Consider the following 15,550-nt stretch of genomic DNA (forward strand, 5'->3'; position numbering starts at 1 on the left):
ATTTTTTTTATTTATTATTATCATAACAAAGTTTCGAAACGAAAGAGTGGTACTTTTGATTGTAATCAATTACTTGGTCTATAAATAAATATGAACATCTTTTCTCTCACACCCTCCCTCTTTAGTCACATTTGATTATCCCTTCAACTAAACTAGCAGCATCTGGTTTCGCAGCGATGGTGTCGGGAGTTAACCCATTAGACAAGAGATATTCTTCTGTTGTAGGTCCAATACTAGCCAACTTCCACCTCTTGGTCACAGAATTGCCCCCACTATCACTCAGTTGCTTCAAGTACTCAATAATCTTCTTTGTCCCCTGAGGACTGAAAAATACAATCCATCCACCTGATTTAGTAGCACCTTCATCACCACCACCATTCACATTGACATTGCTGCATCCATCATCAACTATAGCACTAAATTTATCAATGATATCATCCCTTTCACCAGTTTTGTACATAACAAACTCCTTAAAGTGCTCGAATCTTCCAATATCAATCAATTTTCGAGGTATGATATCTTTTCTAATTTCACCCGTGAAAAATACAATATTTGTATTGGGGTATACTTGAGCCATGATTAAATTGGCCAACTTGGAACCATTTCCAGCATCGACACCACCTCGTACATCAACGAATCCAACTTCCTTCAAGATCTTATAAGTCGCTGGCCCTACAGTATACCCCACTTTGCTCAAGATCTTCTGTCGATGATGATATCGCATGACATCGTTTTGATCTATTTCCTCTATACACTCTCGCAACATTTCAACTGCACGTTGCGAGGTAATTATGAAATAATCGGTGTGTTTCATAAATTCGTTAGACGTAAGGTAAGCAATCGTTTGTGCTTTATCTCTATGAGTGTGATGAAGTAATGGAATAAATTGCGGGTTGTATGATTTGGCTAGGAGTAAGTCATGGTATGGGTCATATGGTGCGCTAGGGTTTTTTAATAATATGACTGTGTTACTCATCATGACAGAAGCAAAGACAAGCAAAGGGAAGCGAAGCGGAAACACTGATTAGTATGAGCTGCTACAAGAAAAGTAAACCGATTTGTAATTGATGCGACGTGATACGATCGTTTTCGCGATGCGGCTTGTCTCCGCGCAAAGATCTGTTTGCAACAACTCCATACCATTAATTATTAAATGTAATATTAAAACATTGCGAGCTACACTATATCTAAAGAATGGAAACTAAAAATCAAAACACATCACATAGTCATAAGTTAAAAAGAAATCAATAAAACACCAACATTTGACTCCTTTAAACATCAACAGCACGTCGTATCGCGGCAGTCGTTGCAGTAGTAGCAGCAGCAGTAACAGCCACTTTCCCTCCACCCGTACTCTTAAACACTTTGGCAATACGCTCATTTCCAACCATAAGATTACCCACGGTATTCCTCACTAACTCCTTGGCGTAATCAAGTTGTTTAAAATTGTAACCAACAACATAAACCATAAAGAATAACGCGAAAATAACCACCAATGCAGGGATCCAGAAAAACACCAACATCTTATCATGTTCAACAGGTTTCCTTGGGTGGTTGATATAAGTAACAACCATATCTTCTGATGAGTCAGAGGCCAATCCGCCATCAATATCTGTATCGGTAATCTTTGAGTTGGTTGGCTCGAGATCAGTCTTCTCATGCGAGCTTGACCCAACGTCAAGTGATTGGGCTTCAGTAACGCTATTCATGGATTGCTCAAGAGCACTTTTCGGTTTCGCAGTAAGCGTCGATGAGGGTCCAAATGGAAACAAATCGTCATACTGTGGTAAATCACCATCATCGTCTTTATTAAACACATTCTTGACTTTCTGCCATAAGCCAGGAGAGGAAGGTGGCAGCTTTGGTTGATCTGTGGTGGTGGTGGTTGAATCAGAACCAGAGTCTCGACCGCCATCGACCTTTCGTGATGCATTTTCAGCCTCCACATCACTAGTTTCAGCGTCATCACCATCGCTATACTCATCATCACAATAATCAGCTTCTTCTTCATCATAATCATCTTCAGACTCAAATTCAGAGTCGGCAAATTCAGAAGAATAGTTCCTGTTATCCTCCCATGTGGAAATACCACTATCTTGTTGGTCCTGAGAAGAAAGATCCCTACGGGTCTCATTATCTTGCGTCATCTTTGAAATGTGGCGTCCATAATCATCATCAAACATTGAGTCTAGGGAATCAAACGAAGTTGCCTTTTTGATAACGTTGTGCTCCTCTTCTTCAACATCCAGTGGCAATAAGTGTTGTTGTTGTTGTTGCTGTTGCTGTACGGACTGCTCTTCGCATGTCTTGAACATGTCAATCACATTCAAATCACAATAATCGCGCAAGTACTTATCATTCAGCAACTTCAAATTCCAATTGGACTTGCACTCAATAAACAATTGAATTAATTTACGATGTCCACACATCGACGCCAAAAACAATGGTGTCAAACCTTGGTTATCTTTAACGTCAATCTTGCAACCATGGGTGACCAAAAATTTGATCAACTTGTGGTAGTTCTTCATTGTGGCCAAGTGCAACAACGTTTGACCTTGGGCATTGGCAAGTTGCCAATTAGGAATAATGATTGGACAATTGGGCAAATCAACCAAGGACAAAAGGCGAGTCAATACAACTTGTGTTGATAAGCCAGACGATGTCAACTTTTTCAATGAAGCATGGGCACTATTAAACCAATCATGCACATCATCCGTACTCTGAGCCACATTTGTTGGCGATGTCGTCATTGAGCTTGGAGCTGAACCATTGCCATCACCACCTGTGCTTGTATCACTACCGACGATCCTCTTAGCAATGTTTTTGGCATCTTCTAATTTACCATTCATTTTCAACCCAACAATTTGTAACGCCAACTCAATCAATTGTCGGTCAGTATCATCAGTATACGTAAAGATTTGATGTTGTTGTGGGCCACCAATTATCGAAGATTCTTCATTTTCAAAACTAACCAAAACTTGGCCTGGTTGCAGCGCTGGTGGTAAATATGTCACAATTGTAGTTTCTGACCAGCAATGAGTCGCTAATGCTTGATTGGAACCAAATTTAACCAGCAAACCTGGACGGAAATTAAATCCCAATAACGTTATTTCAATCCCACCCCTTATTGGGCCCTGTGCAGGAATGATTCTTTGAATAGATGGCAAACGAGGCAAGTTCTGTGAAGGTTGTGGAGTTTGCAATTGTTGCAATTGTGGATTTGGCGGTGGATGTTGAGTACCCATTGGCGATAACCCGGCAAGCAGTGGTTGCTTCATAAAGTGCATGTTGGCTGACGTATTGGTGTCACTGTTGCTCAATGGAGAATAACCACTGATGCTGCCATTGAACATTGGATTAGCTGATGTATTGTATGAGTCGTCAACAGACAACTTCTTTCGCTTGATACCACGACTTGATTCAACATCAGTGTTTGTGTGCACTTCAGAAGCAGATTCATCAACAGAGTTTGGTGATGAATGATGAGTAAATTCATTATTTGAAAATTTGTTGTCGTTATCGGAATCAGAGTTTGACAATCTTTTCTTTTTGCTTGAAATCGACAGCGTGTCACCACCCAAACCTTGTAAATTAACTGATGATCCAGCAACAGAATTAGGCATTGAGTCCTTGGTTAAGGGGATATTCTTTTTCCTGTCCATAATCATAATCGGCGACGATAATTGCTTGGCAACAACTTCACCTTTATTGTTCTTTATCAACATCAATACTCTAAACCCAGTTTGTTCTTTATGATGTCTGCAATAGCAAATGATTCTTGCCGATAACTCAATTGATTTTGAATTATCATTGTTCAACCCTGAAGGTGATGGGAAAGAAACAATCTCTTTACAATTGAAAATGATTGCCTTTTTCATCATATTTTCATCAGCCCAACTCGTAGAGTTGTTTTTGATTGCAGCCGGTGTTTTAGTGGATGAATATGCAGAGGGAGTAGCCGCAGTAGAAGTAGTACTGGTGGCGGTGGCGGTGGCGGCAGCGGCAGTAGAGGTACTGATTTCATCCATTTCACCAGCAGCTTTCCCGCGCGAAGCTCTCTTTTGCTCTCTTTTGATACATCTTGCACAAATGTTACACGATTTTTGCAAGTCTGAAGTGAGAACATAAGCATCCAAAAACAACAAGTTTTCTTTCAATCTGGGGTGCAAATTTTCAACTGGTTCAGATAGACAAAACTTATTTTTAGAAATAAGGTCTTGTGGCACATACAATAAGGCTTGGTTTGGGGCGGGACTCAACGTTATATCACATCTGATTTGGGTTTCAACGCGCGAGTGACTTGGCAAAGCTGATAAGGCCATCTTGTGTGGCAACCGATTCATAGCATCCGGTGAGAAATCCAAGTAGGATGCATCAGGAATATCAACAGTCTTTGGTACTGCATTAATACGATGGCATCCAAACTTTAAGTTGTTCAACTCCTCTCTAACAAATTCGTATTCAGATAAAGAAGTTGGATTTGAAGGTATTGTGGACATAAATCTCGACTCCCCTGGGGATATTATGGCATTAGGAGTAGGGAAAGCGGAGTTCGTGATTGAATTCTGGTGGTTGTCTTGAACACTCGATCTTGATTGAAGTGGATCGTGTGAGAAATTTGATTCATGAGGTAAATCCATATACAAGTACCCATTGTCTTGTGGGGAGATAGCATCGAGGTTCAGTAAATCAAGATCATTGATATCGTTGTCACCATTTGGTAAGTCTGAAAATTGAGGAAAGCTGTTTCCATTTGCCAAGTTGCTTGACTCTTGCTGGTGGTGTTGGTGCTGCTGTTGCATGTTACTTGTTTCATTAGTTAACGCATAAAGTGAGTTCATCAATGTGTCTCCAGTGAGTGGTTCTTGTTTAATTTTTGCCGTGCTTCCATTTTTGTCACTACCATTGTTGTTGTTATTGCTGGGCGTAGTGGTTCCCATCGAGTCGTATACTCTTTGGTCTAAAAACTCATCTAGTATATCCTGATTGTCATCTAAAAGTTTAGTGTGTGAGTTGTGACTGCTAATGATATTGTGAAAATCACTATTGTGACCACTGCTGTTGTTTCCTTCGTAGTTGCTGTTGTGGTTGTTGTTGGTGGTGGTGGTGGTGGCGTTGTTATTGTTGCTAAAGAAGTCATGTGTTGCATGATCTTCATGTGCAACAAAACTCATAGTGTGAAAGTCAAAAGTAGCTAGAGATTATTTATACGTTGGTGTATCTTATGTTGAATAAGTATATATATATCTCTCTCTCTCTGTGCGTGTGTGTGTGTATGTATGTATAGTGTCCTTTTAGGCTGGTATAAATATATATATATGTGGTGTGTCTGTGGGCCTTACTGGTAACTTCAGTCAATTTTTTAATGAAAATGAAGAAATATAAAAACAAAACCAGTGTCTGAGATTGAGAGGAAAAGTAAAAAAAAAAAAAGAAAAAAAACAAGGGTGTGTACCAAATGACAAAAAAAAATAATAAAACAAACTTACAGTAATTATTTTATATACACTGCTCTTTTATTTAATTACGAGAAACTCTTTTACTAAGAATTAGTATCAACACTATTGAACAAAAACGAGCAAATTTGTATGTCATTGTTTGACGTGTTCATATCTTTGAGGGCGTCTAGCTCTTTTTAATTTGTAAGTCCTTGCTCAACAGATATTTTGCGTAACACTGTTCAAGTCACTTCTATGGCTTTGTGTCGTATTTTAATTTTTTATTGTCTCTCGCTCTTTTGGAGGCGTATCAAGTTCAAAGTGGAAACAAAACGTTTCCCTCGGTGCTTGGAAGTCCATTGAAAGCAACAAAAAGTACACCTACCCACCCACCACAGTATGGAAAACCCCTTTGTCCGCGGTGGTCCCTTTACTGATAAGCTCTAAACATACACAGCTATGTTTTTCTGTAAAAGTCTAGATTCCAAACTTTCCGGTTTCATTAGATTTCAAGTACTCTGTACGAAACAAAGAACAATAGGGAAGAGATGTATGATCTTCGCTTAAATACACAAACAGAAATCAGATCTCGTTACCTCCGTACAACTTTACCACCGAGGTTTACAAGAAAAACAGGGAATATAAAAAGGGGGTACTACTTACTAGAGGGTTTACACGGAGGGTTGTAACGGGATGATGGCAACAACTGAAATGATAGCACAATGTGACAACGTGTCCTCATGTTTTTCAAAATGTTTAATTTATTAGTTCACGGCTAAGCTAACTTGGTCAAGAAATTAAGCGCAAATCTCTACCCCTTCAAGTTGTAAATAATAGTTTTTCCTGAGTTTTTGATTTGATGAAGCAATTCTGAGAGTCTGATACTATAGATGGATGATCTCCAATTTGGAATAGTGCACCATGCACCACCTATCAGTGATGATGACACGTAGCTAAGTCCTTATAACTTTGCTGCTGGTTTTACAAAAAATTTTGACTGCAAAAAGGAGAGAGAGAGAGAAATTTCAATTACGAATGACACACACAAACACAATTTTTACTCAACAAATTATTTGAAGTATTCTGCATATTAGCACAAAATATATTTTTGTTGGGGTTTTTTCTGACAATTACATAATACATTACATAATACCATACATTATCATTCAGTTTTGCAACAGACACACACACACACACACACACACACACACACACATACATAACACACCATCGTCATTGGACTTTCTAGTCATCTATATTACATGTGATGTAGGGCTGTTAAAGAAGTCATAGTCAGCAATGGAATCAACTCATTCATCTGCATTTGCATGTGAGAGTTATTTCAACTTAAAGTGAAAGTTGTACTCTGTTTGCAGTCACAGTTTGACTTCTCCACTTTTTATCAAAGAGTCACTGTGCGTATCACACTTCAATTTTGGCATTGCTAATTGACGCAAACCCCCAATTTATTTCCCCCAATGTTTTTTTTTTTCTACTTCCCCCTTGCATCAATTGATTCGCTTAATGATGAACAGTATTAATTCTCCATGCAGCTCACACTAGGTAAGACGCTAGCTGACTCACTCACAGATGATTTATCAAAGATAAGAGATTACGGGTTCCGTCACTGATGATAAACAACATTTCCTCAGTCTGAAGATTGTTCCCTATCAAAGTCATTGAAGTTATAGTTACTCAAAAGAGAAGACCTTGTATAATAGCGAGTACAACGCGTTCAAGAGACAGTAGTATCATATACCGGAGCACTACGTTTCTGCACCACGAAACCATCCATCTTTCTTCCTTCCTGTATCCCTTCATCAAATGCCACGCTAAACTCATTTGATCCTATATCATACACGTGAGGTAGTGTAAGTGTGACCAAAAATGTTGTCACGAGAGAGCAAAAAATGTGAAAGAAAAAAAAAAAAGTGCAAAGCAAATCACGACTGGATCAAATAAGAGACCAATCTACAATGCCAAAAAACACATTATACGTGACTGGCTTCACTAGAGAGTCAAAGGCTGTCGATTTGGCACCAGAATTTGAAAAGTATGTATCATCAATACATCGATGGATTGATCATTCTCATCCACACGCCCCTCGTTAATCACAAGTGATTTGTTTTTTTCAAACGGTTTAAATGCCAGTTAATGTTCATTGAGAAAGAAAGATTTTGATTCGAAAGATGGTTTGTTTTCCTTGCAGATTTCCAAGACATATTGTTCCTCATTAGAACTGAAAGTCATCAAGAACATGAACTTCCCTCATTTTCCCATACAACTTTCATCATCTTTATCACTATCATGCCAAACAATCAAGTTTGTCCTCACACGGTGTACCCCCAATAGGGCTACTTTCCACTCACCTCACCCAACTATTACCAGAAGCATGAGTTTCTACAACTTTTATCTGAGCTCAATTTCCAATTCCCAATTTTCAATCATCCCACTCACTTTCTTCACTATCAACTTTGATTTCCATTTCCTTTTCCCATCCAAAACCCACCAACATATCTCAAAATTTTCTTTCAAGACCATGAACCCAATTCTTGAGATCATCACATTTCCCCCTCCTTTTTTTTTTTCCAGTCTATTCCAAATTGCCAACTTTTCATTTCCCATTTCTCCACTTTTAACCCCCCCTTCTTCTTTTTTTTTTTTTCAATTCACACTTCTTTGTTTATCTTAAATTTTACTAACATTTACATCTCTTCAGCTTGGAAAATCACTAATAGAAACAATCAAATCATTTCATTTCATCAATTGAACCATCTGTTTCTTCTTCAACCAATGGAACAAACAACAAACACATTCACTTATTATTCACTTTGCTCAATATTCAAAAAGAACCAACAACTAACATTCAAAATTTTTTTTCTAAAGGTATGGTGATTTAGTCAGATTAGACATTCCTCCACCAAGAACCTCGGACGGAGAGAAGTTTGCATTTGTTGAGTACAAGGATGCTGAAGGTTGTGAACGTGCTTTGGATATGGACGGTAAACAATTCCCTTTCACTCTTGCAGGGGGTTTAGTTGTTCAAGTTGCTAGATCGGATCCTTTCCCACCAAGAGAAAGAGGTGGATTCAGAGGTAGAGGAGGTTACGGCTACGGCGGTGGTGGGCCAGGCTATGGTCGCGGTGGCTACGGTCGTGGAAGGGATGGTTACGGCGGCGGTGGCTATGGCGGTGGAAGAGGTTATGGTGATGGGTATGGAAGAGGAGGATATGGTGGAGATAGAAGAGGTGGCTATGGTGGCTACGGTGGTGACAGAAGAGGCGGCTACGGTGGATATGGAGGTGGTAGAGGGTACGACGATGGATACGGCAGAAGAGGTGGAGGAGGATATTCTAGCAGAAGTGGCAGAGGAGGATACGGTGATTACAGAGGAAGCCGTGACGGTAGTCGTGAGCCAAATGATGGATACAGAGGAGGTGGTGGATCAGATCGCGGCTTTGGTGCTGGTGGCGGTGGACGTTTTGAAGATAGAGAGTATAGAGGCGGCAGTGATAGATATGAACGTGAACCTAGAGGAGAGGAAAGAGGTAGGTACAGCAGATCTCCATCCAGATCTCCAATCAGAAGAGACAGATCTAGATCACCAGGTTTATAAGAAGACGCTGGTTAAGTGCCTCAGTGGAGCACCTCTGTACCACAAAAAGTAACATAGTTTCAATACTTCAAGGAGAAATGTAATATCTAGTTGGGTTATCCAGTATATTCTTGTATAACACTCTCTATGATTCTATGTGTGATCACATTACATCAACTCCCATTGCTACTCAAAATGATGACATTCCAGTTGTCATGAGTCCAAAATGCGCATTTCGTAATACACCACCACCTGCCCTCATCATTGGACTCCCACTTGATTTGTTTGCATTTTTGACATTGACTTCTCTCAAAGTGCTCAAGACCACCGACAATACTAAAGTATCCTGATCCATCGACAAGGTACTATTCAAGAACTCTTCAGTTGTCGATTGTTCGTTCGCAGCGATGCATTGCGGAGAAATGGGTGATGCTGTTGCTGTAGCAATTGCAGAAGGTGTCGTCGTCGTCGTCGTCGTCGATGATGATATAGTTGTTGTTGTTGTTGCTGCTGCCGCTGCCGCTGCCACTGATTGCAAATTCTGATAGATTTCCCCTTTACCAATTTCAAAATGTTTCCTTGGGATAAAACTGGCATGATCAACTTTATACAAACTAGCATCCTTGTAGCATCCAAACGGTGGTAAATTGTTTGGGATGAATGTAGCTCGATGATGACAACAATTGGAAAACCCATCTTCATCAACAAATTTACTGTTGGGGATAGGATTAATATAAGTCGATGGTTTATTAATATCAAACTCAATGTATTCTTCCTTTTCCAGCGACAATGGTTTTTTTTTCAATTTCATAAACCCCGATGATGGCTTCTTATTAATAATGCCATCACAAAGTGAAGGTTCATCATCATCAATAATGAGTAATCGCATATGAGGATTATATTCACACACTAATCCCGTCGAAATGGTTGTGCCAATGACTCGGAACCGAGTTTGCTTGTAATTGAAATCGGCAAATGGTTTGAATGTCGATTCAAACATGACGAGTTTGAAACAGGATGGCGTGTTTGGATAAAACTCGAAAATAAATCGACGGTAATTCAGGGAATACTTCAGATATACGTAGCAATAATCAAATGTTTCAAAATCAATGTCATTTTGCTTTTGGTCACTGGGTTTGGGAGCCGAGGGAACTTCTTTGAATTTCTTGAATATCAAGTAAGGGGTGTTTTTGCGGAAAGTTGACATGTATGGCAGAATCATTCTTAATGCCGGTAGACCCTGACCTTTGATTTTATAACTCACAGGTACGATGTGGTTTCTATCATCAATCACTTCATCATTGTTTCCATTATTGGTATATTCATTTTTATTTGCCCCATTGGACGGAGTCACTTTTTTAATATTTCCCTGAGCATCATATACAATTACTGAACTTTTCCTCTCCTTTTTGATATTTGCTCTCAATTGCTTAAAAAGCTTAAATGATTCACTAGTAGGAAATATAAGCACGTCGCTTTTCAACGTGCATCCAACAAACACCACCAGTCGTTTATGGTTGTACGCCGACAAGTTGCGATCCATGATTTTCCGATGATCAATATCAAATTGCTCCTCAGGTGATTGACTGTCGTTGAAAATAGTCGACAAGTCGTCATCGGCCACGGTATCATTCTCAGCATCATAATCTTCATCAAAGTGGTCTACTGGTAGGGCATTGCTACCATCACTGCGTCCACCACGTCCTGCACTAGCACGAGCTTCCCTTCGACGACGATCTTCTGCTTGTTCACGACTTTCTGCTAACCTTAATTGTCGTAGAACAAATGGAAGATACATTGAAAAATTGTCAGTGTAAGTATCCTGTAATTCAAGTCTTTGTTTACGTGTAGCACAAAGAGTGTCTGTTTCCGAAAGAGCAATGGAATGAGTATCGCCATCTCCCTGTTCATTTGCTCCACCTGATGTTAACGGTGATAAACACTCATCGCTATCGCTTGACTCATGGGTGTACGTTTGATGAGCATGAGAAGGATTTTTCTTGTCCCCTGCGTGAAGTAGTTCGACATTGTATTGCCGCAGTGTATTGGTGGCATCACCCTTGGGTGTTTCTGATAGTGTACCACTTTGACCTGATCCCGATGATGCTTTAGATTTCGTTGATGCTTTAGATTTCGTTGATTCTTTGGAATTGCGTCGATGCGGCTGTGATTGAGATTGAGATTGTTGTTGTGGCTGCTGATTTGAAAGGTGCTGTTGTCCCGATTTCTCATTAGTCGGTTTTTCCTGATTACTCTGAGATTGTGATTTATGTCTTCTAAACATGCTGATCGAGTGCGATGCTTTCCCCTTGAACATGGTATGTAGAAGAAGAATATTATATAGGAGAAGATCTTGCTCGCAATTTCACAAAGTTGTAATTAATTATCTTTTTTTTTTTTTATTTTGTGCACACGGAGGGGTAACATTGAAAGGATCAAGCGTATCATAAACCTTGTCCGAACAAGATATAGGAAAAACCCAGAAAAACTCATCTTATAACTCCGTTACGAATCTGCTCTTTTCCTTGGCCGTGTGTTGTTTTCATCTTCTTTTCCTTAAATCATTCGTGGGGGGGAGGTCTCGGTAATTCGAGTCCGAGGGCACGTGAAGTTCATGTGCTTTCTGAAAACACATGTCTTCCTTGAAGTTTTGAGAATTACGATACAACTAGGACGTGACCAGTATCTAGCTATAATGCTGTTAAAGGTAGTGCCCTATCTTGTCGGAAAAGGAACGACGTTGTTTGCGTGATAGCTTTACGGATACTCGTGTTAAGAGATTTAGTTCATTGATACTGCATGTTGATAGAAAATTCAATACGTTAATCCCAAGTTTCTTCGGAAATGATTACACGAGACAACCTAATAATGGAGGCTCGACGGATTCCGTCATGGTGGTCATGGTGGTATTGCTATCCTGATGTGTCTTTTGCGTCCCATATTTTCAATATTTAGCATTGACCTCTCAACCTAATACTAAGGAAACTATTATGGAAGAAATTCAAATCGAATTCATTTAAAACCCCTATAGACCACGCGAATCAAGAAATGCTATATAAAGAATATATTTTTGCCTGCCTTTTCCTCCCTCTTTATTATCGTAATTACAGCAACGTAATCCCTTCTATTTCATCCAGTTGCGGTGGTTCAACAACAGCTTCAACTACTGCTTTGATACCCATGGGTACTTTTTCAAACTTTTCATATCTCCCATATGAGTAACCAAATCGTTGTACTTTTGATATCTGCCACGCATTGACAAAGTCATTCAATATTGAGTGATTGGCGTATTCCAAATGATCAGTCATTCTAAATTTTTGCAATTGCAATGTGATTGGTAGTGATTGGTGGTGGTTGGCACTCGGAACATATACCTCTTGGATACGGTTGAGCCATTTGCTGACTCAAGTAAGCATGATAGGAAATATGCTTTATACTGTGCTCTTTTCTGTACGACTCACCCCATGGCGACCACGGAGAACAATATTCACACATTCCCTTTGATCCATGACGACACATTAATGAAATTGGACGTTGAATCATGCCATCCAACTTGCCCAGTTCGTCGTCAACAAGCAATTGATTAAAATTTAATGAACCATGAGCTGTTTGATTTATTTATTGAAATGCTTTCAGATGTTGATGATATAGGTGCTATTGCGGTTGAGCCACTCCTGAATAAGGTAATTGGTGCTGATCCTCCTTGTGTTGAAGCCAATAACGTTGCCAATGCACCTCCAAAGTTCATGTATAGTGAATCCCCAATTTTTAAATTCAGTTCGAACACCAGTTTGAGTCATCGTTGCCATTGGATTGGTTGTATTATTCTCAACTATCAGAAAATAGACAGATTGCACAACAGGACAATACGGTCATGCATTCCATTGTCCTAACCCATGGCGAGGTCAAATACACATTTTCTCCTTCTAGATATCCTGATATACTTGGCCAGTGCACAACAATAGTAGGCTAAATCCAATGCGATAAGGCCAAGTTTTTCGGGAAAAGTCACCACAAGAAAACGTTTCGAAGGTTTCACTTCGTGGCCACCATTCTTGGACAAATATGCTCTATGACAGATTTTCTTCTCTACCAATATGCCTCAAATCAGCCAGATTCAGGTATAAATTCCTTGCGTGCTTGCTGGGTGTCTCGATTATCAATTCCGCCTTGAAACTAATTGCGCGCGATTACCGGACTTTGTACCACTGACATAACAAAACCAGAGTCTCATTCATGTAAGACCTTACATCGCATATACTACAAATATAATTCATTAAATATTCACAGCATTCATAGCGTTTGCATGAGATCAAAACTTGCTCGTGCTTTCTTCGGTCCCATTGAGAAATCATACGCACTACCAAGTTCATTCTCCTTATCCATAGAAACATCACTGTCTTGACTGTGAATTCCCATTGAGCGTTTGTAATCTTGATCCATGGTGGTGTAGTTTAATTTGTTTATCGAAACGTTTGCTTTAACATTAGACTCCACCAACTTCCGCAACCTAGAAGTCTTCGAAAAGCTTCGTATTATATGATCCTTGTCTTTGATTGTTTCTTTGAGCTGTAGTATCTCCTCTTCTTGCTCTTTGAGCACGTCCATCAATTCGCTATTTTCTGAATTAGACGTGTTGTGATTTGCATTCTTGGCATATGCCATCTTCAACTGGTGTTCGAGATGAGCAATATAATTGTCATATTCATTTCTCTCATGAGTCATGCGTTTGTAGAACTCCTCTATATTGGCCACATAGAGTTGGGCATTGTCTGTACCGGAACCAATAATATCATTTAGTGCACTATCCTTGACAATTACAGTTTCTGTCTTTTGCAAATCCGTGAGTCGAGTAAGATGACTGATTTTTTCCAATAGCACACTAGTCTCTGCTCTTAATGAGTTAATCGAGGCATTCAGATTCAGGGCATTCCCGGAACACCCATTTGACTTCAACATCAACAAATCCTGCCTCTGTTGCTCAATCGTATTATTCAACTCTTGTATTAACTTCGTAGTTTCTGGATCACTTAATTCAATGCCCCTTCCAACGTTCTTTTCGACATTAATGACAATATCCTTTGCCCTAGCGGCAAATCTCAAAGTCTTGTAGGTTTCAGAGACAGCTTGTTGTGCGATGGCATTACTACCACAACCCATATGAATTGTACACAATATCAGCACCAAACTCCTTCCACTTAAAGCAGGCTGCAAAAGCCTGGTCAATTTTGAGTCTCTGTAGCTTATATGATGATCTACAACGCCATGCGAGGATGCTGATAACTTGTTGATGACATTGCTCAAAGCCAATAACGATTTATTGATGTAGGATCCTTCTTTTCTCCTTTCTAAGCTTGAAGATGCCCGTTCCGAACCTGCCAAGTCACACATCGACAATGTGGATGTGGTTTCGCAATTGGTAACATCATTGACAACCTTTAATCTAATCTGTAATATTGAATGCGATCTTGAAGATCTTGCATTAAAATCGGTGGCACTTGTTTTTCGATTGAGATCACCTTTCCTGATTAATGAGAGTAGTTGTTCTTTTGATGACACTGTCGGAGTAGTCAAACCAATCACTTTCACACCGTAATCAGGATCATCTCTTATCTTCAAGTCACTGCTTGTCATTGTGGGACTATTGCCTGCATTTAGCAAATCAATGATACGCTCATTGTATATTTCAAGATATGATACATTTATCTGATGCTTTACCATAGCGCCCATTTGAGAAATTTTGTCAAACAAATCATTCACTGCTAATTCAACAAACCCGGATTCTTCCTCGTTTCCTTTCATGCTATATGTTTTGCCCGACCCAGTCATACCATACGCAAAAACAGTCCCATTGTAACCTTCATCAAGAAATTTTTCAACTATTGGTTTACAAGCTTTTAAATACACTTGGTAATTGTTGTTCTGGTATGTATCATTTTCAAACACGTTATCAAAGACAAAACAGCTCCCATCCGCATGGGATATGCTATTGTTGTAAGAATTTATATGCCAATTTTGCTGAGCACCTTGGGTAAAAGATTGAGGATTGGGACGGATAGATACAGTTATAGTACCAGTATATGGTTCTTGACGATAGTAACTTCCTGAATTAACTGGTGTCCCAGGGCGACTTGTGGCAAGGGATGAGCCTGGTCTGGACCTAGGCTGTTGCTGATGCTGCAAAACGGGTGAGGATGATCGAATCATAGTTGGCCTTGATGGAGGACGAAACGTTGATTTAATAGATGAAGATGATCGCGTAGGTGTTGGTGCTGACGAAACTGACGCGCTGGATGAGTTACCCAAGGATGACCTTGTTCTCATTGGTGTTTTGTATGACATCGTGTTGGTTGACGTGTGGGCAAGGTGGGGATGCTCTGTGGTATTGGAATCCTTATCTTCGCTCGGTCGTGTCAAAACTGGTTTCTTATTCTTTTGGAGTTATGGCATACATTAAAATTTCAGATATTCTACACTTTGTTTACAATTGGTACAAATTGGGAAAGTATATTGGATA

At 39.6% G+C, this 15,550-nt stretch overlaps 5 protein-coding genes and 1 pseudogene across 6 annotated transcripts; 1 reads left to right on the forward strand and 5 right to left on the reverse strand. All coding sequences in view use genetic code 12, as the record gives it.

The window, feature by feature from the left end:
* Positions 1-121: 121 nt before the first annotated feature.
* On the reverse strand, positions 122-976 carry HEM4 (uroporphyrinogen-III synthase; the record flags this gene model as incomplete). Its single annotated transcript, XM_036811511.1, has 1 exon — positions 122-976. One exon carries the CDS (start codon positions 974-976, stop codon positions 122-124), a length of 855 nt encoding a protein of 284 aa, XP_036667941.1.
* Positions 977-1,271: 295 nt separating this feature from the next.
* Positions 1,272-5,174, reverse strand: SPT23 (Spt23p; the record flags this gene model as incomplete). The annotated part of the gene is made up of 1 exon (XM_036811513.1): positions 1,272-5,174. One exon carries the CDS (start codon positions 5,172-5,174, stop codon positions 1,272-1,274), a length of 3,903 nt encoding a protein of 1,300 aa, XP_036667942.1.
* A 2,240-nt stretch (positions 5,175-7,414) lies between these two features.
* On the forward strand, positions 7,415-9,054 carry SLR1 (Slr1p; the record flags this gene model as incomplete). Its single annotated transcript, XM_036811514.1, has 2 exons — positions 7,415-7,491; positions 8,325-9,054. The coding sequence occupies 2 exons, from the start codon at positions 7,415-7,417 to the stop codon at positions 9,052-9,054; spliced, it is 807 nt and encodes a 268-aa protein (XP_036667943.1).
* A 169-nt stretch (positions 9,055-9,223) lies between these two features.
* Positions 9,224-11,317, reverse strand: CPAR2_405850 (uncharacterized protein; the record flags this gene model as incomplete). The annotated part of the gene is made up of 1 exon (XM_036811515.1): positions 9,224-11,317. The coding sequence occupies one exon, from the start codon at positions 11,315-11,317 to the stop codon at positions 9,224-9,226; it is 2,094 nt and encodes a 697-aa protein (XP_036667944.1).
* Positions 11,318-12,137: 820 nt separating this feature from the next.
* CPAR2_405860 lies at positions 12,138-12,779 on the reverse strand (annotated as a pseudogene; the record flags this gene model as incomplete). The annotated part of the gene is made up of 1 exon: positions 12,138-12,779. A coding segment is annotated over one exon (642 nt).
* Positions 12,780-13,326: 547 nt separating this feature from the next.
* KIP2 (Kip2p) lies at positions 13,327-15,375 on the reverse strand (the record flags this gene model as incomplete). Its single annotated transcript, XM_036811516.1, has 1 exon — positions 13,327-15,375. The coding sequence occupies one exon, from the start codon at positions 15,373-15,375 to the stop codon at positions 13,327-13,329; it is 2,049 nt and encodes a 682-aa protein (XP_036667945.1).
* Between the last annotated feature and the right edge of the window lie 175 nt (positions 15,376-15,550).

The sequence above is a fragment of the Candida parapsilosis genome, contig 006372 (genome assembly GCF_000182765.1).
Source record: "Candida parapsilosis strain CDC317 annotated contig 006372".
In the NCBI taxonomy this organism is placed as follows: Eukaryota; Fungi; Ascomycota; class Pichiomycetes; order Serinales; family Debaryomycetaceae; genus Lodderomyces; species Lodderomyces parapsilosis.